At 50.7% G+C, this 12047-nt stretch overlaps 1 protein-coding gene across 1 annotated transcript in view; it reads right to left on the bottom strand.

The window, feature by feature from the left end:
- RNF123 (ring finger protein 123) overlaps positions 1 to 12047 on the bottom strand; it is a 47166-nt gene that overhangs the window by 21970 nt on the left and 13149 nt on the right. Inside the window, exons 17-28 of the mRNA XM_082768077.1 lie at positions 11934 to 12033; positions 11519 to 11580; positions 10812 to 10883; positions 10011 to 10131; positions 9110 to 9211; positions 7495 to 7601; positions 6799 to 6997; positions 6119 to 6264; positions 5850 to 5933; positions 4911 to 5018; positions 2080 to 2257; positions 1006 to 1080 (exon numbers count right to left, since the gene is read on the bottom strand). Of these exons, the coding sequence (XP_082624203.1) occupies positions 1006 to 1080; positions 2080 to 2257; positions 4911 to 5018; positions 5850 to 5933; positions 6119 to 6264; positions 6799 to 6997; positions 7495 to 7601; positions 9110 to 9211; positions 10011 to 10131; positions 10812 to 10883; positions 11519 to 11580; positions 11934 to 12033 (1354 nt within the window). The remainder of the gene's footprint in view (positions 1 to 1005; positions 1081 to 2079; positions 2258 to 4910; positions 5019 to 5849; positions 5934 to 6118; positions 6265 to 6798; positions 6998 to 7494; positions 7602 to 9109; positions 9212 to 10010; positions 10132 to 10811; positions 10884 to 11518; positions 11581 to 11933; positions 12034 to 12047) is intronic.

A 12047-nucleotide genomic window follows, 5' to 3' on the forward strand; every position in this document is an offset into this window, starting at 1 on the left:
ATGTGACAGTCACCAGCAGATGAGCAGTGTGACAAGCAGCACTGTGGTCTGCGACAGAAAAGTATGCCTACAGCCTCAGCCTGGCCTCTCAGAGAGACAGTGTCATTAAAGGATGAAGGGAAAGCAGCTTCTGAAAGAGGAGCAGGGTCACTTCTAAGTCTAGATGACACAGCTGAGAGAAGGACTCGTGTGTCCTCCTGGGGAAGCAGGGTAAACACACCTTTAGAAGTGGCTACTGAGTTAGGAAGAGTTTAGAGCAGTACGAGCCTAGGCCTGTGTCCCAAACTGGTTTCCATGCAGCTGGAACTAGACACGTTGGATCATTCGGTCTCCAGGATCCCCACAGGTATCATAAAGGGTCATACACTCAGGGACCTTCACAGAGGACACGCTGAGCTGATGAAGGAAAAACACTAAAGTCTTTCTTCAGAAGCAGTGGTTTCCCTACAGACTTAACCAAGATGAGCATCAAGCTGAACAGGGCATCTTGGTTTGGCAGTAAACCCAGTCCACTCAGCAGGATGCTGGGTTTCTCCAGCAGCCCAAGTCATGCCCCAAACACAGAGAACTAAAGGCAGAAGCACACATGGAGAGATCAGCATTTTAGTACAAATTTGTGTTCCTCACGTTAACAAAAGCTCATAGCGCACTGGGGATGTCTGTTTACGGCCCATCTCCATCTGCATCTGCTCGCCTACTCCTACTTCAGCTCAGGAAAAACAGAGACTCACCATCCTTGTGTCCTGGCAGCTAAGAAGAAATCCCAGACTCAGTAGCTGGGACATGAGTCCTGCTCTCACAGGAGTATCCCAGGTCATGTATCTAACCCTGATATAAGCAGGACGTGCTGGGTAAGGGCAGAGTCCAGACCCTCTTTGTATGTGGAGGTATAGAGCACTCTGTGAGCTCAGCAGATAGATCCCAACACGAATCTGCTGAGCCACCAGCAGCAGGACCAGTCAGGGCTGCACCATGTCACCCCAAAGAAGAAGAGAGCAGCTTTACCTGTGCCCACAATCCTCGAGTCAGCAAAGTGCTTGGCCAGGATGGCAGCGAGGCGCATCAGAGTCTCTTCATAGCCTGCAAAGAGGAGGGAGAAGGGGTCACAGCGCAATGGGCAGCCCTGTGGCCAGCTTTCCCGTGGGCACAGGACAGGCCCCAGGATTCATTCCTGCTGCAGCTACCTCTGCAGTTTTGTTGTGTGTCTAGCTATCAAAACAAACAGATGGGAAAACATGGGTCTACAACACAGCCTCCCACCTCAGCGTACAGAGCCTAAATCAGTTACTCTGAGGAAGATAAAACCTTGCTACTCAGATGGCAAGAGAGAGAGGCTTAATGCAGAAGGGGCTAAGCAACACAACCAGCACCCGGTATCTATGCAGAGAAGCCACATCCAGCCTGCAGGCCCTGAAGAAATCTGCTACTGCTTAATTATGCTGCTCCCTGAACAGCAGGTACAGCTCTCACTTAATGGATGTGAACACTTTAATTATGTCTTGTTGGCTGGAATGGCAGGTCGTCCTGCCTTCACAGGCTCTGGCAAGCACAGTACAATTTTGCTAAGAACCACTGGGGTCACATAGCCAGGAAAAGCACAGAATATGCAGAGGGAATCCACCTAAACAAAGATGGTTGGCACGAATTGGGTGGTCACCTCTATATCCCAGTCCCATGGAGATTTGAAAACAGTCCCAGTTTCTGCACTTGTGGCACATCTCCCCCCACCCAGCAACCAGCAGCCAGCATGTGTTGTCAGGGCAGTGACATCCTCCAGCATCCCAACCCATTCTTGACGGCTCCTTGCATATGAAATCCATAGCTGCCAGTGATTTTCACTACAGCCAACACCACAACAGCTTCACGCAAAGCATGGGCTCCCTGCCTGAAGCTCAGCAGTAGGAGCCTGCTCAAGGAACAGCACTCAGGACTTGTTCCACATCATATAGACAACATAAAGTGAAGGACATCACAACCAGCGGAGGACACAGATGGGATGCCCTTGTATTTCATCACAAGGATGTGGCTTTATTTAGATTTTATCAGGCCAGAATTAGCAAGGACTCTCTATCCCCTTACCTGGAAGCTCCTCCATGCTATTGACAGGGCTGAAGTAGTTCTTGAGTGCACTGTAGCTGTTCATAGCCACACTGAGGTAGAACTCTGGCATGAAAGCAAAAAGCGAGCCTGTCCTGTCGCCGTGCTCGATGGTGCGGATGCACACTCGCAGCAGCCAGTAGATATCCTGCATCTTCTCCTGACCAGAGAGAGCACAGCAATCCCCTGTCAGTTATGAGCATCTTCTCTTTGGAAAAACACAGCAGTCAGCACAATGCCCAGGCCTTACAAACATCTCCGTGTCTGAGGTGTTCCTCAGATGGCTGCTCTAAGTTCATTAACCAGGTCTGTGCTGTTGGATCTTCTCATAGAGCCACGGAAGTGTCAGAGGAAGGAACAATCAGGGATCCCTACACCAACCTCAAACTCAGCGCACAGTTAGCACTAGTGTGAGACCAGAGCAGCAGTGGCTTTGTCTCGCTGAGCATTGCAGCCCTCCAGGAACTGCTCCTTGGTGGGAGCTATCTGACCACACAGGCCTGATGGCAAAAAAAGGCACACTAATTTTAATTCCAAGTACAGTGGCTGAAGGAAGGCAGGCACTAGCATTCCCAGCATAAATCTGCTAGAACAAAAGCTCATCTTTTGTAGGAACTAACAAACGGGAACTGGCAGAAAGCTCACACCAACTCAGATCCCTGCAATAGGCAGCCACTGCCTTTTGGATTCTGTGCCAGCCATTCCTGAGCAATACTGGCTTCTTGCTTCTCTAGCAAGCTCTGGGGGTCCTAGATCAAACCCAGGAAATGTAAGGTCATCTACATAACTTTAAGCTATAAAAATCAGTACTAACAAAGACATAGGAAGAGGAAATGCTACTTCATAGCCACGAAATACCATATTTGCATATAAACAGAGAGAAGAGAGTTACTCTTCTAATAAAAAAAAATAAATCAGAAGATAAGTGATTTCATTTGCTTAGGGGCTTTTCTAAAGTATGCCACTGCCATCTTTGGGAGACTTACATGGGTTTCTTCTGCAAATTACACCAAACTAGTATAAATCAAATAAATTGAATAAAAGACATCTTTATCTCAACACTGACACACACCTCAGCTCAACTGTTGCCTTCAGGATAAAGAACAATTGTGCAGACAACATTAAGGCAAAGAAAGCTGCATTTGATTTTATAAAGACTTGATAACCTAAAAACACCATCTTAGGTATTGCCAAGATAAAAGAATACCTACGCCAAGAGGAGAGAGAGAATCACCCACAGTGTGACAGATAAATAGTGTCATCACAAAATAAGAAAGTACTGCCTACTTTAAAACTATGAATGTTTTGGTCTCCCTTTCAGCTCACCTTGAACCCCTCAGCTCAGAATAAACTAGTAACTAATTCCCCAAAGGAGCAGCCTCTCCCATGCTCAACACCTCAGCACAGAGGACTTCACCTCTAGATGGAGAGCAGGATCAGTCTCTTTCTGTTCAAGAGCACCACTCACAGGGATACATCCCTCTGCAGCATGCAGGTCCTGTGGAAGCTGGAGCCCACTGGGGGCACGTCTCCACTGGGAAACGCCTGTACCAGCTGTGAGGGGCAGCCCTCGAGGTGCAGGCAGTATGGACAGGCTCCTCCATGCAGCCACACTCCTCTCCAGAGCAAGCTCACTCGGCTCCTGGCACACATTTCACAACCCAGCTAGTGACCTGCCTTCCCTGCAGACCAAGCAGGTTGAGGCAGAAGCACGAGCAGATGCTGCTGATAAATCCAGAAGAGTGACAAACCCGCACTCCCCACGTTTAATAGGACAACAGATCATCTGGAGACACGAACAATCATGGTGTGACTGATATGCACACCAGTAACGCCCCCCAGCGTCTCAAGAGGAGCCCAGGAAGAAAGGTGTATTTTCTGGCAAGCGTGGTCTATGCTAATGCAGCTGGAGAGCTCCTGCAGTGCCGCACTGTGTCTTGCGATCCTGTTCTGGGCGTGAAGGAGAGGACAAGTAAAGAGCTTGAGTCAGATCAGCCACTGCTCCTGCCACTGCAGCTCTGCCAGACATGTTCGTAGGAGCCACTGTTCTTCCACTCCCTGTTTACATCCTGAGACACATGCTGCTACTGCATGTTGGGAGAAATGTGTCCTCTTCCCCAGCACAAAAAAAAAAAAAAAAAACACCAAAAAACGTACAAACACAGATGGGGCAAGGCAATGTGCAAAGGAAGACAGGAAGAGGAGATCTGCGGAGTGTAAGAGCACAAACTGCTCATGAGAAAACAGTCCAGAGACCTTACCCCAGAAGATGGTGAATGCAAGGAAGAAAGAACAACCTGTGCAGTCAGTCAGTGGGTTACTGAATATACAAAGCCCTCTCTCCCCATAGGAACCAAGTGAAGAAGGGGAGAACACCTGAGCAGAAAAGCCTAACACTTGGCTCCTGCAGACTGCAGGAAGAGCCTTAGTGAGAACTCCCTGTGATACACAGCACAGCTCAGGGAAATGCTTCGCAGTAGCCTCTGTCCTCTAGGCACTCCCCAGGAACTGGACGGGGCATTTGACCTGAACCCGTCTGTCTGCAGAGACCTGACTTCCCGAGGGAAAGCCTACAGCACCACCCAAAGCTCGGAACAGATCAGGACGTGTCCTAACAAACACGTAGGGACCAAAGCTGGGACAGGAAGGGGTCCAGGCCTCGGAAGGAGGCTCATCATGCACATGAAGGTAGAAACAAGCCTCACAGATCAGCATTGCTCCAGCACCAGCAAAAACGTCACGTGTGAGAACACAGATACAGAGACACGCGCTCTTGGTATCTTCTGAGCTGCCCACGTTGCACTCCTGCCCACCTTTGAATAGATGGTGACATTTATCCAAGCCAGGCGACGACTCAGGTGATTGAGTTTCTCAGAGAAGACCTTTTGGCTCTTCAGCAGTTCCTCATGGATGTCTCTCCTCTGAAAAAGAGTACAGAAATGCACGGGCAGATACCACTTCCACTCATATTATCCTTTTTCAGAGCTGGACAAACAACACAGAAGCGAATAACACCTTGGGGCTAGCTAGGGAGTATTAGCAGGAAAGGAAGGGGTCAGCAGCCTTTCTGCAGAAGGAGTGGGAACCAGTGCTATAAAAAGCACTTACTGGCCCCAGCTGCAGCCCACAGGGCCTGATGCAGACACTGGTCCAGTGTGCAGAGTGGCTTTAGGGTCAACTGCTGTCAGAGATACTTTTTTAATGCATCATCAGATACATTCAGTCTCTGACAGCTGGAACAGGACATAAGTCCAGCACAGCAGGGTATTTCCTCTTTTTTTTTTTATTTTATTTTTTATTTTTATTTTTATTTTTCTTCTGGACCTTTCATTGTGCTTGTGAATGACAGATATAAGGAATAGCCCCAGCAGCCCAAGCAGAAGTGGTGTGGCTGGAGATTGGAGAGTCTCCTCTGAACAGGAAACCTTTCCAAACCATAAATCACAATCCTGGGGTAACCCCACATTCCCACCCCAGGAGACTGGCTCCAAGCTGCCTGCAGCACACAGAGGTTTGCAAGTTGCCACAGACTGTCTGGGGGAAGCCGAAGCAATTACTTCAGTGCCTCTGTTCCTTGAGGCAGTGGTACAATGGGTTGGCACAGCATGAAACGTGGCTGCCAGCTCCAGGCATGGGTTACTACCCCAACAAGACATTGCTCCAAGGCTGGAAATCAGGCACTGTGCTTCATGCTTTCTGCCAGGTACTGAGGAGCTACCAGAGAATGAAGCTAGGAGTCCAGAGACACTTACCCTCTTTGGGCAGCGGCTGATTTTTTCCTCTGTGTCTTTCAGTGCCATGGCATACTCATTCACATCATCTGACACACCAACCATCTGAAAAACAAGCAGATTCCAACAATAAACGAGGGTATTTTTTCCTCCAGATACACAAGCATGCAAACAGATCCCCCATGGGGGTTGGGAGGACACACAGTCACTAAGCAAGCAGAAAACAGAGAGTCCGTGTAGAAACAATGGAGGTTGGGAGAATGGATGCCTGCAAAGCATGTGTCACTTACCTTCCCGAGCTGCTGGTGGACGCTGAGGTTGTACATCATCACTATCCCATCCAGGATTTCCAGGAGGGAGTTCTCTGTGATGGGCTGGTCTGGTTCCTCTGGGGGTCTCCCCAATAAGAGACCCTCGTTTCCATGGGTGCCTTCAACTGCAATCCGCCCCCAGGACAGGAGAGAAGTTCTCAGCAAGACATTTTGGCACCTCAGCTTCTGCCTGCACCTCTCCCAAGTCAGCAGCCAAAGCTCTGCTGTTCATCTAAAACACATTCTTCCTTCCCATCCCGTGTGATTCACCAGTCACACAAACACACCGTCCCCATCTCACCGCCTGCATCGGGCTCACCTGGCAGACCTGCTCAGACAGACCCAGGCTGTGCTTCAGAGACCTGCCTGGTCCCACCCCAACAACAACCGTGCTGCCTCCGCACTACATCCCCACAAAGTCTCACTGCCCTTGCAGAAGCCAAGGCAGCATCTCTTTGCACAGAGTGACACCATCAACAGCGTCACATGCAGGACAGCCAAGTGGCTGACTGCGGACTTGCAGGTCTCAGCATGGCCTGGAAACGGGAAGGAGCAATGCTGGAAGCAATTAGGTTGCTTTATTCTTGAGAGTACTGGGAGCTGAAGATGCCCTTCTCCCAGGGACCAGCTGGGCCACGCCACCATGCAGCCGTACTCACTGTCCTCCTCCGTACGCTGCTCCACGCTCAGCGTGCGCACTTTGACCTTCTCGAGGGTGCCCAGCGGGCGCCGCGGGTTCATCAGGCTGACAGCCGCCGTGCTGAGGAAACGGTTGGCGCGGCCCAGGGTGGGCGAGCTGAGCCAGCCAGGTCTGGCAAGAGCCCCACCGATGGCCAAGGCGGCAGAGGGACGCTGGGACTGAGAAGAAATTTAAGGGAGGAACAGTTCCGGCTGTTAGGCTGCTGACAGCTTGTCCCTGCAAAGATTTTGGTGCAGGAGGAGGTATTTTCCCCGCCGTGTCTCGGCCAGCAGTGGCCAGTTAGCAAATGTGTATTGTGTTCCTTCCTAAGGGCACGTGTCAGGCACAACCAGCAGATCTGCACAGCAAGAAGTTGCCTTGCACCCCTTCAAATGCAAGTGTCAAGAGCTGCCATTGAAGAGAGGGGACACATTTGGGTCTGTGATGAGTCAGAATGTGGAGAAGAGAAAATTTTGCTGCTCAGACTTGGGGCATCCAGGACCTTGCTGATCTACAGCAGCTCCCGTGCATGCTTAGCTGTTCACCTGATCGCTCACGGGCTGCTTACAGTCCCAGCCCAGACACTGCTCTCTAAAGCAAAGCTCTAGTAGCTAGAGGCTGAGCTTGCTGCCCCAGCACCAGGGGCCCCACTGATGAATCGCAGTACATGGCTCACCTGTGCTGCTGATGTCGCTGATTCCTCATCTTCATCAAGATCGTCCATAGTCACTGACTGCAGTTCTGCAGGGTCAATCAAGACATTGGCTTTTGCAGCCAGGTCATCTGCACAAAGCACACCAGAGCAGCTGTGAATGCACGAGTTACCTGTCACAGCCCTTGGCTCATCTTCTTTCCTGCTTCTCAGCAGCAGAGAAGCAGGCGGTGAAGCTGGGCGCTGCATTAGAACAGGCTCACCGTCCCCCTTATATGGCATAGATCTGCCCTTGCTAACAGAACAAAGACCAAGCAGCTCACCCAGAACACGTTTCTGTTCCTGTTCCTACCAGCAGCAAACAGAATAAGTGAGGAACCAGGAGACAACTGCTGGGGACAAACTGAAGTAGCATAGAGAAGGGAACTCAGGGCCTGAGACCATTTGATAAGCCTACAACTCTTCAACACTGCCCCGTTGTATGGTATGTCCCCAATTCACTAGGACTGCAGGTCCCCCAAAGCCCAGAGGGAGGCTGCTCTGATGGAGAGGGACTCTGTCATGGAGTATATTGATAGGACAAGGAGTAATGGCTTTAAACCAAAAGAGGGTAGATTTAGATTAGATATAGGGAAGAAATTCTTCACTCTGAGGGTGGTGAGGCCCTGGCCCAGGCTGCCCAGAGAAGTTGTGGATGCTCCATCCCTTGCAGTGCCCAAGGCCAGGCTGGATGGGGCTGGGGGCAGCCTGGTCTAGTGGGAGGTGTCCCTGCCCATGGCTGAAGGGTTGCAATTAGATGATGTTTAAGGTCCCTTCCAACCCAAACCATTCTCTGATTCTATGACAGCTATGCTGTACAAAGCCTGAACATTGTGTCTTCTAGTCCACAGCCATAGGTTTAAAGCTGTCCAGGAAGGACACGGGGCTGCTCCGTGTTGGAGCGTTACAGCAAGGAGCATGCAGACATTTTCACCCCCAGCAGAGCCACGCTGACGGGCAGCACTCTGACAGCTCCCAGCCCTTGGCTGGGGAGCAGCAAGAGCACTATCCCTGCGGGTGTTCCCAGACCATCCCCCTTTCCTCCACCAGCCAAAGGCTGAAGCAAGATCCCCGAAGGACTGCTCAACTTGGATGCCCAGTCCCACCGCTGCAGGCCTCACGTGCCACTACATGCCAAGGCAAACTGTAGAGCTAACCCCCGGCCTACAGGCAGCCTCCCTGGCTTTGCCCCTGGGCAGGCTGGGGGTGCTCTGACACAGAGGTGATACAGTGCTCAGCTCCTCTCCATTATGCCCACCACACACCATAAGTCTGGGGAAAGGAATAAAAGTGCAGCAAGAGAAAATCAGGATATCAGATTAGAAAAAAGTTTGCAACTGAACATTCAGGCCAAAGCACGCAATTAGGAAAAGATGACAAATTAGTGCCCCAGTCAGGGATGTAAAGCTGTAAACTTAAAGGACACTCCACACCAGACAGATGCTGCCTTCTCTACAGTAACTTGCATCTCATTAAAGCTCAAGTCTCCTCTCTTTCCATTTAATCACAATTAATTATTCACAGCTCCCTCCCTGGGATGTCTCTTGGGTGAACTTCAGCCAGGACCTGGGGTGAAGGTATTGGAAGCGAGAGCACTTACCTTTCAGGGTCTTCTTGAGATGAGACAGGAGACCTCCAAGTCGCTGAAGGTCAAAATAATCCACCTTCCCGTTATAGAACAGCTGGGGAGGGACATACGCCTCTGAAGCAGAGAAGGAGATTTGTTTGTCCCATCAGTGCCATGCACAGGAGCCACACACACACCAGCACACACGGGTAAACCCTAAGACAGACTCCAGAGCCCAGCCTGAAGCCACGCTGAGTGACAACTTGTGTTCTTGTAAGAACACACGCTATTGAGGCAGAGGCAACTTCCAGCATGAAGCAAGTATGAGATTTGCACAGAAACAAGAGCAAGTGATGGTCATTGACAGCAAGCCTCCCAGCCACAGGCACTGGGGAAGATTGGATCCTTGGAAAACTCAGCAGCTTTCCACCCGGCTACTCCAGCTCCAACGCTGAGTCCCACAGGGTATTGTAAGGTACTTATTGAAAGGATAAGCCAAAAGCAAGAAAAGGGACAGGCAAAGCTGGGTTCAAGAGTGGAAAAGCAACTAGCATTGACTTGGTTTCCCCAAAATCCCACAGTCTCAGAACCAAGAAAACAGACAAATATCTTTCCCTCTACTTGAACTATTAGACCACTGAGCTACGCTCCTACAGACCCATAATCAATACTGGACTCTGCTCCAGAGCATACAGGATGAACTAGCAAATAGAGGTGATATTCTGCAATTCTCAAAGGAATTATCCAGAACTGGTCAAGGTATTAAGTGGAATAGATCTGTATATAGGAATTTCCAAGAGTGACTGGGAAATACAGGCACAGGGTGACAGAAGGCACCAGCACCCATGAGAAACGCAAAACTTTCGGCAGCCTGGAGAGGCAAACCCTGGCCCAAACACAGAAGCATCCTCAAAGCCTCTCCACCAGACCTTACCATCACTGCTCAGCGCAGCAGGGGTCTTCGCCTTGTGGCCATCCCAGAAGAAACGCAGGGCAGCAATAAGCCGGTGCAGGAAGCACACCATGTACTCTGGCGGGCACAGCACAGTCAAGTTCTAGGGCAACAAGGAGAGTTCAGCCATTAGGGCAGGTGTGAAAGTGCATCTCAGACCCAGTGGCCACGTGGGACAGGCAGAAGAAACCTGTTCTCAGCCTTGCTCAAAGCACGTTTTGCAGTTTGCAAAGAGCACCTTTAGCTTCCAGCACTGGGATGGAGCCCAGCTCTGATGGCAGGCAGCAGCTTCCGTCTCTAAAGTCCTCGGCCCCAAAACAAGCTGGGCTGATAGAGAAGGATGTATACCACGTGCTCCACCACTAAAGGAGGGCTGCTCTTTAACACAGTGAGGCAGATGAAGAAAGGGTTGGTTCTAAAGCTGCAGGCTGACAGCCTGACCCAGAGCTGGAAGGCCAGTCCTCATCCAGGTGGGGAAGAGGATGCCAAAGCCAGCAGGCCAACTGTGGCAGAGCACACCACAGCTGCACTTGAGAGATTTTAGCAGGATATTCAACTCACACCCAAGGATCTCCTTCCACCTGAATCACTACACAGGACTTGGTTAAGTTAAGCTCCCTGGTTTCTAGCCTCAGATTTTCTCCCTCCTCCCCACACACTGCCATATCTAGATCTCAATTGCTCATTTGCTGGAAGCAGCCCAGCCAAAAGGGTAAGAGCTCCCACCCTGGAGGAGCCAGCTCTCAGAGTGAGGCTTGCAGTAAGGCTGGTCCTCCAACTTACCCCTCTGTTGCTAGCATTTTCCTGAAGAAACTTGCGGAATTTGTTTAGGAAGATGTATCTGGAGGCTTCCCCCTGGCAGGAGGAAAAGGAGATGGTGAACTCACATGGAAAAACATTCACTGTCCACCTCTGGAATATGTTTGCCTCAAATCACACTTGCCCAGGGGTGCATTCAAGCTTCAGGCACTTAAAGCAGAGGGGCACCGTATTTTTTTCCATATTAATTAGGCAGACCCCCAGTGTAACTCTACATCAACACGCATCCAGAAACCCCACAAAAAGGTCTGGGCCTAGAGTGATGCCTGAGTACTGGTGGGGTCTGAAGGTACTGAGAACAGAGCAGCTCCCAGTGTCTGCCTGGGAGCTACACTCCGTAGCAGAGAGCACCTGACCCAGTCTCCACCAACACTGGAGCACCCACGAGTCAGAGTGGAATGAACTGCAGTCAGTTTGCGACTGCTTAGTTCAACAGAGACCCAAGGCTGGCCTAGATGCAGCTCATACAACCAGTTAACACTGGCAAAGCATCTGATACGGAAGTCTGAACTTCCGTACAGACACTGTGATGCGTTAGCCACCATGCAACTCCCAGAACTGCTTCTGGCCCCAGAGCTGGCACTCAAACTCTAACAGAAAGTGCAGAAATCTGTACCTTACAAGTCCTGGGATGTGGAGATACGGTAGCAAAAGATCCACAGAGTGCTTACCCCTCCTCTGTCTTTGTTGTTCAGCAGCAACTTCAGAATCTGAACCTGGAGACCTTCCACCACTAGAAGAGGGACACAACAGTCTGCTGTCAGACAACAAAAACTGGAGAACTACCAACCACCCATACAACCCCAACTGCAGCACCCTGTCACCAGGAGAAAGGCCACCTCCCCAGCACAAGCCACCCAGGAAGAACCAGCATCAGCAGAATGTTAGTCCCATCACTGTGAGAATTTTCTCCTTCTCCACCTAGCAATAAATCCATCCCCAGCTGACAGGGATGCCCCTAAAGGGGACAGCCACTAAAGGGTGGCTTGCTCACATCCCCTGGTGAGATGCTGCAGCTCATGGATTGGTCCCTCTGGCTGCACACAAGGTATGGGGTCTTGGCAGTTTCCCTCTTTCCTCACAAACCTTCGATGCGTTTCTTGAGCCGCTGGCAGCCTCTTTCATACGCCCGCCGCCTCAGCCTTTCCTCAGCACTCTCCTCCTTCACATCCTTACTTTCCTTGCCCTGGTTGGGGGACA

This window comes from Aythya marila (genome assembly GCF_965140915.1).
Source record: "Aythya marila genome assembly, chromosome: 10".
Classification (NCBI taxonomy): Eukaryota; Metazoa; Chordata; class Aves; order Anseriformes; family Anatidae; genus Aythya; species Aythya marila.